Below are 14,357 nucleotides of genomic sequence, written 5' to 3' on the forward strand. Positions count from 1 at the left end.
TTATATATGCGTGTATTTAAATTTCGAAATAATTTATGCGAAGAGCTTTGATCTCGTGTCTTAGAATTTCAGTGTGGTTATCAATGGCGGTACTATATGACGCATACGTTAATGTGAGTGTAGCCGAGAGGCAATAATATGAGTTACACTTGGCGCACGGGGACGATTGGGAGGTTATAGCGTCGGTATTACGAAAACGTATCAAACAAGGGATGAGCACAAGATGTATGGTTGATCCTTAGAAATTTAGCGATCCTTATAAAACGGGTTTCCAAGCCCACGAACTTTGAGAATCATAACAATAAGGAATGATGCATTGGGATATACTATGGAAGTGGATTTGGTGAGACAAATGGACTAGGCTCGTATGGGCACGATCTTATTCGTTTTGTTTAAAAAAATATGTGTTTTTATATTGATCTTAACACCAGTCGACTGAGGGATATTTGACGTTGGGAATTATGGGAAAAAAAATGGTGGCGTATATACTCATTTCGCTCAACTTAAAATTGATTTTGGATAAATAGTTATGGATATGCGGTTACCCCAATGAGTGTGAAGTAGATTGTATAATAACCATATTTACCAGTCCTTAGAAATGAGCGAAGCCAAACAACCAACCCCTTTTTAAACTAGGTTCAATTAACAAGTTTTCCAAACATTTTTTTTTTTCTAAACCGGAACCGAAGCATTTTTGAAATACTTAAACCTTTTTTTTTTTTTTTTGCAATTTGTAAACCCAACTGGAATCAGGTTAACCGAAACTGGATTTCAAACCCGATTTCAAATTTTGCATGTTTCTTAGTTCTTACTACATCTACTAGTTTCATTTTTAATTTTAACATAAATTGACAAATGTGATTCTAAGCAAAGTTTTATAGTCATTTAAGTTTCGAAATTGTCTATTGAAACAAAATAGTCAATTTTTTTTTTAAGTAATTTGATTTAAAATCATTTAATTGGGATGCCTTTTAACTTTCGAACTCGAAACCGATATTCATTCAAAACCGAATATTCAGATTTTAAAATTCATTTTTTTTTAACTGACATCTACTGTTCTAGCGGTCCTTATGTTTACCAACTTATTTTCAATTCAATTAAAATCTTATTTAATTTCTCAATTTAATTTTTCAAATTAGTCCCAACAAATTGCAATTAGAAAAAGACCACAATCACCAACCAGGCAAGCATTCCAATTTGTTTGGTGAAAATTACAAATTGGGCGGCTAATTTCACAAAAGTGAAAAATTCAAAAACATTCCCGCCATTTCAACACTTCCGCAGTACTCTTCACACCTTCACATCCCGCCTACTCATTCCTCAAAACACCACCACTCTCTTCTTCTCCCTCCAAATACCTCCCACCTTCCTCCACCTTTCTTCACCTCTCCCCCAAATCCTCCACATTTCTCAATTCAAATTTCAATGGAAATCTACAACTCTCAATCAATCCTCAACGACATCAAATCCCGAGAACTCCGCGGTTTCAAAGGTACGGATTACCCAACACGCCTTAGTCTAGTGGTTAAGACGGAGGTATTGTGATTTGTAATGCGTGTGCGATCTTAATTAGTCCGTCAGTTTGTTTACATTTGACACCGATTGTACACTGTACCTAACAGTAACAGTCTTGGTTAAGACGGAGGTATTGTGATTTGTGATGTGCAATTTTAATTCGTTCGATTATCGGTTAATATTTGTCTCGATTAATTTTGTGGTTAAGACGGAGTTATTGTGACCAAAAATTATTAATTTAGATTTTGCCGTGTGCGATCTTAATTAGTTCGTCAGTTTATTAGCCTAGTGGTTAAGACGGAAGTATCCTGATTTGTGATGTGCAATTTTAATTCGTTCGATAATCGGTTAATATTTGTCTCGATTAATATTGTTCAGGTCGAAAGCGGCCTTGTTTTACGTATAACAGCTCATTTGATCCTCGAAGTGACGAACCTAGTTGTAGTCGAGGACTTTCCAGCTTACATGATGGGTATCCGACTCCTCCTCTCGCTGTCTCTTTCGCTAAGGTTTGGAATTGTATTTCTGTTTTTTCTACTTGTTCCGTCTCAATAACTTGTTTACGTTTGATTAAAATACGATTTATAAAAAATGGGACTCAGAGAGTACAGTTTTTTTTTTTTTTGCTAAGGTTTGTATTTTCGTCGACAAATTAGGGTTCAATATCGTCTTTCTAATTGTTTACTCCCTCCGTCCCAATAACTTGTTTACCTTTGATTAAAATACGTCTCATACAAAATATAATTAAACCAGTGACTCGGACTGAGAGATTGTATTGATTTTTCGCGGATAAATTAGGGTAAGGTAGTAAGGAATTGAAGTGTTGGATTTAGCAGGACTTGATTCTAGCTGAATTTTAATTGGGTTTTAGTAATTAGGGTTTGGTTATTTAGTTGAAAGTGTGTAATGTTGGCAGACAATTGGGAATGCACATATATTGGGAGTGACAGATGAGGAAGGGTATTTGAAATTATACGATACTCGATCAAAGCTCAAGCCTTCAGCAACCAACCAAGAAAATGCAGGTACCCTTTTACAGTGATTTTACGGAATTATTAATGTTTGGATTTTAGGTTGAAATTAATGTGTTTTAGCTAATTGGAGTTGGATATTGTTGTGTATGTTTGATGGTTTCAGAGAAAGCGATTGTCTCGAGCTGGATTGCACACAATAATTCCGTTTATGATCTGTGTTGGACCAAGGTATTGTCATGTTGTAGTAACCCTTGCTTTAGGGTTTATTAGTACTGTCGTGTTAATAAACAGTTTACGATAAATGATAGATTAGAAAAGGGAACTGTAGCGATAATTATGTTACATTGATTCTATATGATCAGAAATCGAGGGACACATTGAATTGACATGAATGAACTTTTCGTGTGCAGGATGATGCTACAATTTTAACAGCTTCAGCCGATCATCTAGTAAGTCGCTAATTTCCTTCCAGTTTTGGCATATGCGCAGAAAGGAGCGTTGCAATGAAGCTAGTTATTTGTCTTGAGAAGTCTAGGATGATTAAGTAGGCGAAGTGATGCCCATGAAAGCGCAACTGTAACACGAGGCATAGAATTTTTCATGTATAAGATTTAGAGTGCTTACTTTTGAAATTTGATGAAAATAAACCTTTTTGAGTTCTCTCATACAATGAGATGGTCTCACAATAGATGCAAGATTAGTTGACAAAACAACAATGGGATGCCGAGCTGCCTAGGTGCATTAGGGGTGACGAGATAGTAGGTGCAGTAGGGGTTAACTTGTTATGTTACAAAAGTAGTTCTAACAAGGCTCTCTTATTTCTTGGCAGGTTAAGGTATGGGACGTAGAACAAAAGAAATGTACTGGCGAATTGAAAGGTCATACTGGCAGTGTGAAATCTATTTGCTCCCACCCTACAAATACGGGTAAGCGAAGATGTTGGTTCACTGTGTCCTGGCTTTAATTGCTTATGTACTATGATATCTTGAGTGGTCTTTGAGTAATAATCGTTGGCCTTTAATTGTGGAATAGATATCGTTGTATCTGGCTCAAGGGATGGGTCTTTTGCACTATGGGACCTGAGATGTAAGCATCAAAACGAGTCATGGATAATGTAAGTGGATTTACACCGGTTTCTCTGCGTGAATATTTTGCAGAAACATCTGTGAGGAGTATGGAGTAACTGGTTTGTTCACTTGTTGTAGGCCAACTGAACAGGTAAACGGAGCTCATACCTCAGCTAAGAGAAAACGCTTTGTAAAGGGAAAGGTTTGTACCCTCTGTCAGGAAAAAACTTGTGCAAGTATGTAGTATATTGCTGTTATTTCCGATCTAAACAATTTTGCATGATTTCAGGCTGCCTCAATGACTCTTACTTCAGTTCTTTATCTCAAAGATGAAGTCTCTGTCGCCACAGCTGGAGCATTTGACAGGTACTTTTTACATTGTTGTAAAAAAATTAATATCCTTAGAGACGGTCTCATGAAAAATTTCTGTTCTCTAATTTAACCATTGCATGTAAATGTTGAGTTCCTTACCTGCAATGACGTGGTTTAAAAATTCTTATTGGTTCCATGCAGCACTATAAAGTTCTGGGACACCAGAAACCTGCGAAAACGTGCTACTCACACTTCTCCTCATCAGGAACCTACTACAGATACAGTTAGTTCTTTTCTCATTTGTATCATTGCTCTTCTGCATATTATCTGCTGAAGCCTGAAACATCACAAATACTCGTATATTTATCCTCAATTCAACTGTATGACATTTTGCAGAACGGAAGAGCACATGGTGTAACCAGCTTATCCCAGGATCTAAATGGACTGCTGATTTCTGCTTCTTGTACTGACAATAGGTATTCATCAAGCTGATTGTCACCAAATCATACTCTGAGCATTTCCTTGATTTTGTCATTTAATTATTGTGGTTGTTTTTCCTCCAGAATATATCTGTATAATGTTCTCAAGCTTGACAAAGGTCCGATCAGCTCCTTTACAGGCGGTCAAATTGGATCATTTTTTGTGAAGGTAAAGCATCCAAGTAATCCAACTGTGCATGTCCAAATGCCTGAAAAATTATGCTTTCACCAATTTTTTTACTTAATTTTGATTGGTATTATTTGTTGCAGGCTTCTATCAGCCCTGATGCAACTCATTTACTGAGCGGTTCTGGAGATGGAAATGCATACATGTGGCAGGTTTATATTCTATCTCAGTTTCGCTTACACTTTAGCTTGTTTTGCCTATTAATAAGTACCCGGACTTAAAAAATGCTCTTCTGAACCAGGTAAACAACCCTCACAGAGATCCCATGGCTTTGGCAAGCCATGAAAAAGAAGTTACTGCAGTTGACTGGTACTTTACTTTTCAGTGACATTGAAACTGTCTCTCTAGTCTCTTTTTTATTTTATAAAAATGTTAAATCTCTTGTTCCTGACATTGACGACGACATTCATTGTCTTCCACAGGAGCCTACATGAACCAGGGATGATAGCCACCGCTTCAGATGATTACACAGTGAGTATTACCAGAAATGACACCAGAGAATATAATAATCAGCGCGTCTTGCTTCAAACGGCTGTTTCCCGTCTGAAATAAGACGGTCAACATGTTGTCATTTTACAATAAAATGTTGTTATTTTCTGATAACATGTTACCATTATTTTTCACATCATTTTCAGGGTAAAAAATGACACCTCTAGTGATAACATTTTGTGGATTAAATAGTTACATTCTCTTTGCTGGTCTTATTTTAGACTGAAAAACAGCCCGTCTGAAATAAGAATTTGTGATAATAACATGACTTTCTATTCATTTCTGAAGTTCATTGACTAAATTCCATACAATCAAGTGTTTTTTTCCAAAACTTACAAAATTCCATGCATACATATATTTATAAAAGTTACAATCGAGTACGCAGCTATTCAATCATTCTCTTGTTTTCCAGGTTCGTTTCTGGAATGTCCATGGCAGATTCGGCCTATCCCCAGGATATCCCTGTGTTCGTCGAAAAGTTACTGCAGATCCTATAACTGACCTTAACAAAGAAAGTCCAAGCCATTCAAGTCATACTGAAGAAGTTGAAGACTTAAGCTGTCAAGAAGTGTTGAAAACACCTGAATGTAACACAGCCTATCAATCCAGAAAGCACGGGTTACTATCAGGTGTTAACTTAAACGACGCTTTCGACAGAACTCCGGAATCTGCAATCAGAAGCCCTTCTTCTGTCCTAACTCCTCCATCTTCTCTGAAGAAGAAAACAATTCGAGATTATTTTGTAGTATGTTAGTCAAATCTATTGAGATCAGCAGATAACTAACATTGTATTGTACAGGTCTTCATAAACATCATTTATACATCTGTGATTCAATTACCTTGCACAGCCGAATTGCTCAACTTTTGTTTTGTCTGATTTGCATTAGTGAAAGAAAGCTTGATACAGTATAGTACAGTAGAAAAGATGACTAGATATTTAATGATTTCTCTTTTGTTTCTAACCATTGCATCATTTGCTGCTATCCATATTAATCTGAACATGTTTTGTATCGTCAGTGATCGTACTCACAGTAAACAAGGTCAAAGAGTGAGGTGATCAGTGATCTACAGTTTGAAGCCAGAATAATCGGTATACAACTCTTAAGAGAAAAATAAATAAAGAGAAGTCGAATGTTGGCATTCTGAATATATTTACTGATGCTAGACGTACAGTTACAGATTACAGAATCGGATTAGACACTAATTGCACGCCTTTCTTGATTGATACAAATATAGAAAGATATTCCAAATTATTAACTCATAATCTCATTGCAGTTTTTCGGAAGATCTATGCAGAAATTCATTAACCAGCTTTGATAATGCATTTGAACTGCTCTTGAGTAGCATAGCAGGACTGTCATATTCTACTATTTTTCCTGCATCAAATCAAATAATGAAATAATTCATTATAAAGAATAATACAATCTTTCTGATATCAGTTCAATCTTTTGGAGTTTACCTTGATCTAAAACAAGGACGAAGTCATTGTCAACAACAGTGGGTATCCTATGGGCAACAGTGATGACAGTACTTTCACTAGTTTCCTGCCTGACAGTCTTTTGAATTAAATTATCCGTCAATGTATCCACAGATGCCGTAGCCTCATCCAGGACCAGGATTCTTCTCTTCTGAAGAAGTACCCTAGCCAGACAAACTAACTGCCTTTGCCCTAAACTCCAGTTAACCCCATCTTCCGCAACTGTCACATTTCAGCAAAAATGTTATTCTAATAAAAATAAAATAATTAGAGACACACAATACATAAGTAGTAGTATCATTATAACATATTCAACGCGTTTTTCAGTTGGACTAGTAGTATACTACTCCCTCTGTCCCGGTCATTTGTTGTCCTTTTCCATATTGGGGTGTCTCAGTCATTTGTTGTCCTTTCTATTTTAAGAATGAACTTGATGATCAATTTGATCATTTCTACTCAATTTGTTCCACTTGTCATTTAGTAATTGGTTCATTTCTCTTTCCTTGGTCTTTGTGCCAAAACCAAAGGACAACAATTGACCGGGACGGAGGGAGTAGTATTTAGTAGTTACTGATGAGGCTTATACAAACAATTTATTATACCAGGTGCGTCAAGAAGCCTTTCATCCCGCGCTACTATAGTAGCAAGCCCATGACACTTTTTCAGTACCTAGAAAATGAAACAAACATAAGATCAATGTGCATAGTTTCATGAAAATCATAGCTAGATAGATAGTTTATAAAATGTTAATACCTCCCAAATCTGTTGATCAGAATGTTCCTGAAGAGGATCAATATTATCCCTCACAGTCCCTCGAAAAAGTGTCGGATCCTGTGGAATAATACTAAGCTTCGATCTCAAATCATGGAGTCCGATACTACAAATGTCTAGTCCATCTATGAGAATAGTCCCCTTTGAAGGCTCTACAACTCGGAAAAGAGCTTGTATAAGGGTGGACTTTCCACTGCCAGTTCTACCTACCACTCCAACCTTTGTCTTAGCCGGGATGTTGCAGGTGATTCCTTTGAGTACCATAGGTAGATTGGGCGAGTAGCGGACATGCAAGTTGTTGAGTTGAATACAACCTTGGCTAGGCCACTCCGGCTTTGGCCTCATGTCCTCAATTATCAACGGAGCTTCACTAGGCAGTTGACTAAACCCGAGAATCCTTTCCACGGAAATCATCTTGTTCTCCACATTACACCAATTCCATATAATCCATGCTTGCAGTACATTCATACTTAACCCATACATCGCAGCTAGCCCCGACAAACCTGAAACCATAAATTATCAGTTAGTTTAAGGAATTACAACTTCAATAAGGCAGAAATATACAACATAATACTTAAAAGGCCATCATTGGAAGGTATACAAGCCTAAGCATGCCATCAAACGATTTACGAAGGATATACTGCACCTGAAAGCCTACATCCAAAATTTATTTGGGGTCGGCTAACATGAATCATCATTGTAAAGCGTCACTGACTGGTAAAAAAGGAAGAAAACATGATAAATAGTCGGTATTCATACAACTGTATGGAAATCATAAATATGTAGATTTTTTTGTAAAGGAAGCACATGTTAGTCCAGTGGTAGCCGAGTTAAACCTTGAAGCTTGCAGAAATGCAGGAGTTGAGAGGTCTCGGGTTCGACTACCAGCTGGGGCGATGATCACTGCAGCCCCCGAAGGGGGTGGCTTACATGGTCCATGTGGTGGTGCGGGAATGCATGGACCTGGGGGTGGGGGGATTCAACCCCCTCGTCATCAAAAAAAAAAAAAAAGAAGCACATGTTACAGCTCTTACTTGGATCAATTGCTGACCTAGGTAACAACACTAAGATGAGGAGAACAAAGAAGAAGGCGAGGTTGAAGAGGAAGTTGATTCTTAGAGAGAGCCATTCCATTATTGCCATGTTGTGGAAGCTCACTCGAGAGTAATCATTTACCAGGCCAACAACTGTTTCACTGAAACGGCTTGCTTGATTAAAACACCGGATGGTTGAAGAACCTGCCATGCTCTCTGAAAAATGGTGGAGAATTGGAGCTTTTTGGATTCCAACCATCCTAGCAAGCTCCCTTGAACTAGCTGCGCAATGTGACTGCATCAAAATTGATAAGATCCATATATTATTATTATTCTGTAATGCACAATACAACAATTATCAGTAACATTCATTTTCCTTACCTGATACCAACCAGAGATTGCTACCACTGCAACAAAAATCAGTAAGATTTGCCATTTAATTTGCGACATGAGGATAATTATACTCAACAGCTGAATAACAGCAAAGACAAGTCCTGCTACTCGGTATGTGATATCTGTGTCACACGTACTCTGATCTGTTGAAGACTGAAAGGAATAAAAGCGCGATTAAAGGAGAGGAAAGACAACAAATTAAAGGCGGTAAAACTACTAAAGACAAGGAATCTTATTTACCCTGCTGAGAATTCGGCTTGAAGGTGTGATGTCGAAGAAATAAAGAGGAGCACGAAAAACTGATTTCACCATGTTGAGGTACATACGATGAGCTGTTTCAATGGCGATAGTAGAGAGAAAGACGGTCCTCCCTAATATAAACAAACAACTACCAACAGATAACAGAATGTAATATCCCAACAGTTTCTCATTGCTTACTCGCCCAGCTTCCTGTGTTGCCCAAGTGATCCAGTAACCGCTTCCCATTTGCAGTCCTTGGAAGATGATCTGACAGAGAAGAATAACTGGAACTAAAGCTCTTCCATATGCACCACTAATCAAACTCCAGTAAACGCTCCACTTGACCCGACCTCTCACTACTTCTTCTTCTTCTTCTTCATTATTTTTCTCTGCTTTATCATACTGGATTGAACATGCATCATTATTTTTTTCTTCAGTAACCTTTAATATTACACCCTTGTCGTCATTGTCTATTAGTTCAACTGATTTTCGGTGCGCAGCCATTTGCTTGACCATTTCACCATCTGGGTTTTCCATTAACTTGTCATATTTTCCGGATTGAACTATGCTGCCATCTTTCATCACCTGTGGAAAAATGGAAACAATGTAATAAATCGACAACCTATGCTATTTGCTGACAGTCGCGGAGATGAACTAAAGTGGTCAGGCAGGCTTACCAGAGTTAGGTCTGAAACACTCAGGAATTCCAACTGATGGGTAATATACACCACAGTCTTCTGCGACAACATTCCCATCAGACATTTCTGCATTCAACAAAGATAAGATCAACATGATTGGTGAGAAAAAAAGAGGAATAGTTAACTAGTAGTATATTTCCTTGAAAGATACGGAGTACTTGCCTGGAAAAGATGCCGACAAGTGTGGGCATCAACAGCACTGAAAGGATCATCGAGCAAGTAGACATCTGCTCGACTATAGATAGCTCTGGCCAGCTGAACCCGTTGCTTCTGGCCTCCACTAAGATTGACGCCTCTCTCCCCGACTAAACACAAATCAGCATCTTGCCAAATTTCAAGGTCTTTCTTCAAGGCACATGCTTCCAAAACCTCCGCATAGAAAGCCCTATTCATGTCCTTCCCGAAGAGGATATTGTCTCTGACTGTACCACTTTGGATCCAGGGAGTCTGTGGGACATAGGCTTTTTCTCCCCAAACTTTGATGCCCCGACCTGAGATCCTTGGGATTTCTCCGAGTATACTACACAGAAAACTTGATTTTCCTGAACCAACTGAGCCACATATACCAATTTTCCAACCCTTTCTTATACAAAAGGGTTCAAGTATTTGAATTGTGGGTTTGTCACTCATGTCCCAGGAATAAACACCACTCTCAATTTCCATTGAAACTCCACCTCCATATCGGGATTCACCATCAGTATTATCTTCGTTGTTGTTGTTTGATGTCATGTACATGAACTCTTCAAGTCGAGCCACTGAGACCCTTGTTTGAGCTATAACTGATATAAGCTCGGGTAGGTTGTAAATAGGCTCTCGAAGAATTCTAAAAGTGGCAAGGGCAGAAAGAACAGTAGCTGGGGTTAATGGTGTTCTGACCAATAAACAAACCCCAAAGGTAACCCCTGAAACTAAGGCGGGTGAAACCCAAAACAGAAAAGCAACTGCTGAACATGTATATAAATAGTTGCTCAACCTTGACTCCTCCACCTCTCTCAATTTCAGGAGCTTCTTTAGATACAAGGATTCCCAACAATGCAATTTGAGAACTCTTATAGTCTTTAGAGTCTCTGAAGTACAACTTATTCTCGAGTCTTTTGCTTTCATAATCATGGATTGTAGCCACTTTTGTCTACTGGCTAAAGGAGAGTTAAAAATCATAACCAACAATGTCGAACAAAATGCAGCTAAGGAAGGTGCAACACCAAGGTTCACATATAGTATCACAAGGGCAAGCCCTACTTGTAAGGGAAATAGCCAAACTCCATGGATATGTCTAAATAACTCCCCAAGCTTCTCGGCATCAACATTAATCAGGTTTATGATTTTGCCATTACATTCTGTTCCCCCATACAACTTGACATTCACGGCTTTCTTGTATACCAAGGCAATCGTAGCTGCTCTAGCTCGGACACCAATCCGAGAAGCCCCAAAGCACCATTGTCTCTGTGATACAGACTCGATGCACTTGGCCCCAAACAGGATTATTGCTAGTTTAATCCCCTCAATGTAGCAACTCTTGTCCTTTTTTGTTGTAAGGTATACTACTAAGCGGGTTATGAGCAGAGGACCAACATAAGAAGCAACCATATTGACCCCTAGAAAAAAAAGTTCATAACCAAGTGGTGTTAGTTCAGTGGTAGCCGGATTAAACCTTGAAACTTGCAGAAAAAAAAGTCCATTGTAAAGGACAAAGATATATACCAGCAAAAAAGGCATTTGCTAGCAGTGCTGTCCACAAGGTAGAAAATAAGGCCCTAGGCAGGGACGACCCAGCCTGAGTTTTCTGCATTCTAAGCGTATTCTCGAGGAAAAATGACGCCATTTCTGCGCTATCAGAGGATGGGATTGATGGTACATCAGCTAACTCAAGGTGCTGACTCGCACCCATTCGAAAAACAGGATTAAGCCATGAAAATGATAGCTTGCTCCAAAATCCAGCGTTTGTATATCTAGAAACTTCTCTTGGACTACTTTCTTCAACTGGTATCAGCAAGGGCTGTTTATGTTGTACAGGATATTGTCATTACACTGTAAAACACATACAAGTAAAATTGGATACTTCTAACATATAGCATCATAATCTATGATACTCTGACTCGCCTAAGAAGCGTCAAATACGGTTATTTCCGTGAAATTTTCAACATTTTAGTCTAAAATAAAGTGGCCAAGTGTCGTGTTGTATCGGACACGTGACACGTGACCAAAATGAAGTGTCGGAGCAACATAGATGATAATATTCGCTTCAAGCAGGTCTTTGCACGGTATGATCAGATAGTATAGTTACGGTTTTGCTAAGGGTGTGGGAGCCCAGATTGTCTCTCGGCTCCCCACCAATTTCATGTAAACCTTTTATTTTTATTATAATGAAAGCTGCGCGCATAATAATAATAATAAAAAAAAAATAAAATAAAAAAAATAATAATAATAATAATAATAATAATAATAATCCCATCAAACTATGCCAAAAGCCCAAAACTACGGATTTATAGTATTTAAATCAATTTCTTTATAAAGACTAAAACCGATATACAGTACCTGTTTAGCAATCTCCAGGAAAAGCATTGTAACAAATAGGAAGCTTGTATTAAACTAGTGATACCTGTATGAAATAAATAAACAAAAACGTTGCACATTATTATTAGGGTATGATTATAGCAAGACTCTCTCATATTAAGTTTTTATTAACTTTTATTATTTTTTTATTGTCCAGAGTCTCCTCAAACTTGCGTTAGACTTTATTCATCATCCGTCATACTCACCTCAGACTCTACCTTTTCACCTCACTTTTATTACACAAGTTCTCATTATAGACGGACACTATCCGTCTATACGTATAGACGGATACCATTTCCCCTCACAAAATACCCATTTGCCATAAAGTGGGAAGCACATGGAGGGTGCCCACCTTGTTCCCCCTACCCATTTTATTAGAGGTCTTTACCCGTCTATACGCCCCACCCGTCTATACCAAGACCTATTGCTTTTATTATTAGGTCTTAGGAAAAAAAATGTACACATGGGAGTCATCTATTGGATGACAACTCTAAAAATGTGTGCCAAGACTATTAAGTCGAGTCTTGGATTTTAAAGACTCAACTTAAGAATTTGTTAAGACTTTGATAGTCTGTCTTATCTCAAAACTTACCAAAATCTTGTCTCAAGACTATCAACAACTTCCTTACCCTTTAAGTCTTATTTCAGGTTCTCTTCAACTTATAACTATTTTTTAATAAGCACATGTTCTCTTAATTCACGAGTTCAGGTTATAATAGAAACATAAAAAAGGAGAAAAGAACAAGTATTCATCGGTTATAAATTTGAAACGTAGATCTAATAAGAGGACATGCATGTGAATGAGTTGATATTTCGATTTCTCATGATATACTTTGTTTAAGTTCTTAATGTGTGGTCTGGAACAATAAGTTTTGTTTCAGACGGTCTTATTTTTAGATTAGAAAATATCACCACTGTTTAATTGAATATAATTATTTAATAACAAAATGTTATAATTAAAGTTGTCACTTTTTTCCCTAAAAATGATTTAACATTTTATCAAAAAATAGTAACATTTTATCGTAAAATGGCTATATTTAGGCCGTCTTATTTCAGACGAAAATAAAATGGTCCATCTGAAATAAGAATTTGCGGACCTGGAATGATGCAAATACCAAATTAACAACTAACAGGGCCATATAAACATAACATATTGTTATTAGGCCATGTTCTTTATTTTCGGCTTAATTTCAACTTTTTTATTCAACTCACTTCAGTGTAACTTGGCTTATTTCAGCTTATTCACCTCCGCAAATTTCAATACAGTTCTATTTCTTTCAGCTCACTTCAATTCAGTTTAGCTCATTTTAGCCCAATTTAATTCAATTTAACTTTCTTCAGCTTAAAAGAACATGATCTATTGATCTGGCTTTATACTACTTGTTACCAAGATAGTATACCATAGACTATTGTAATATTGTTATCGATCATAATCATAATTTTGATTGTCATATATTAACACAATATCCATGTAATATTAACAAAAATCCTATTGTTATTCACATCAATATGGATGGCTACAAGTATAACACATTGTAGCTTGATTTGCCAACTCGGTTTTTTTAAGCTATTTTGCTTTTCGACTACATACCGCTCCAATAGTTGGATACAACACTTTTTAGCTTTATGGGTCCCACAATAAAATTTTCCTCCAATAAAAATTTTTACTTTTTATTATTTTTTATTTTTTTTAAACCAAACAGCATACTTGACCGAACTACAATGCTCATAAGGTACATTAATTATTTCCTACTCCAATGACAAGCAGAAAAGATCCTCTCCAGTAGGTACTCTCTCCAGTACCTTCCAGTCCTTTTTAAGGGTCTAGATTTCGTTTCGGAACGATCCAACGGTCGATTGTTTTGAAGAGGTGAAAATGAAATAATGATTTTATATTGTGTATTAGAGGAAATGGAAGGAAATGAAGAGGAAAAGTAATGGAGATTATCCATGCTCAATGACAAGCTACTTACTTACTACTCGTATTTTATAAATATTGCAAACAAATCCTTATAAGTAAATCATTGAAGATGCTCATTAGTCATTACTCTATATACCAATAAAAACTTGCATAAGTCCAAAGAAAAAGCACATACTAGTAAAAAACAGAAATCAAATTAAAAGTGTACTTCATCCGTTTCTTATTATAACTCATTTTAAATTAATTA

At 37.1% G+C, this 14,357-nt stretch overlaps 2 protein-coding genes across 2 annotated transcripts; one reads left to right on the forward strand and one right to left on the reverse strand.

Moving 5' to 3' along the window:
* Positions 1 to 1,321: 1,321 nt before the first annotated feature.
* LOC141646824 (uncharacterized) lies at positions 1,322 to 5,932 on the forward strand. The gene is made up of 16 exons (XM_074454792.1): positions 1,322 to 1,492; positions 1,894 to 2,024; positions 2,432 to 2,540; positions 2,653 to 2,717; positions 2,900 to 2,938; positions 3,319 to 3,415; positions 3,522 to 3,603; positions 3,695 to 3,758; positions 3,846 to 3,922; positions 4,070 to 4,151; positions 4,265 to 4,344; positions 4,432 to 4,516; positions 4,618 to 4,686; positions 4,776 to 4,843; positions 4,957 to 5,005; positions 5,436 to 5,932. The coding sequence occupies exons 1-16, from the start codon at positions 1,426 to 1,428 to the stop codon at positions 5,775 to 5,777; spliced, it is 1,506 nt and encodes a 501-aa protein (XP_074310893.1). The 5' UTR covers positions 1,322 to 1,425; the 3' UTR covers positions 5,778 to 5,932.
* A 234-nt stretch (positions 5,933 to 6,166) lies between these two features.
* LOC141645827 (putative ABC transporter C family member 15) lies at positions 6,167 to 12,290 on the reverse strand. The gene is made up of 11 exons (XM_074454011.1): positions 12,172 to 12,290; positions 11,338 to 11,632; positions 9,799 to 11,231; positions 9,616 to 9,702; positions 8,939 to 9,523; positions 8,687 to 8,851; positions 8,306 to 8,600; positions 7,254 to 7,774; positions 7,103 to 7,169; positions 6,483 to 6,722; positions 6,167 to 6,399 (listed from the first exon to the last, which is right to left on the reverse strand). Exons 1-11 carry the CDS (start codon positions 12,196 to 12,198, stop codon positions 6,290 to 6,292), a joined length of 3,825 nt encoding a protein of 1,274 aa, XP_074310112.1. The 5' UTR covers positions 12,199 to 12,290; the 3' UTR covers positions 6,167 to 6,289.
* Positions 12,291 to 14,357: the final 2,067 nt, after the last annotated feature.

The sequence above is a fragment of the Silene latifolia genome, chromosome 3 (genome assembly GCF_048544455.1).
Source record: "Silene latifolia isolate original U9 population chromosome 3, ASM4854445v1, whole genome shotgun sequence".
NCBI classification, from domain to species: domain Eukaryota; kingdom Viridiplantae; phylum Streptophyta; class Magnoliopsida; order Caryophyllales; family Caryophyllaceae; genus Silene; species Silene latifolia.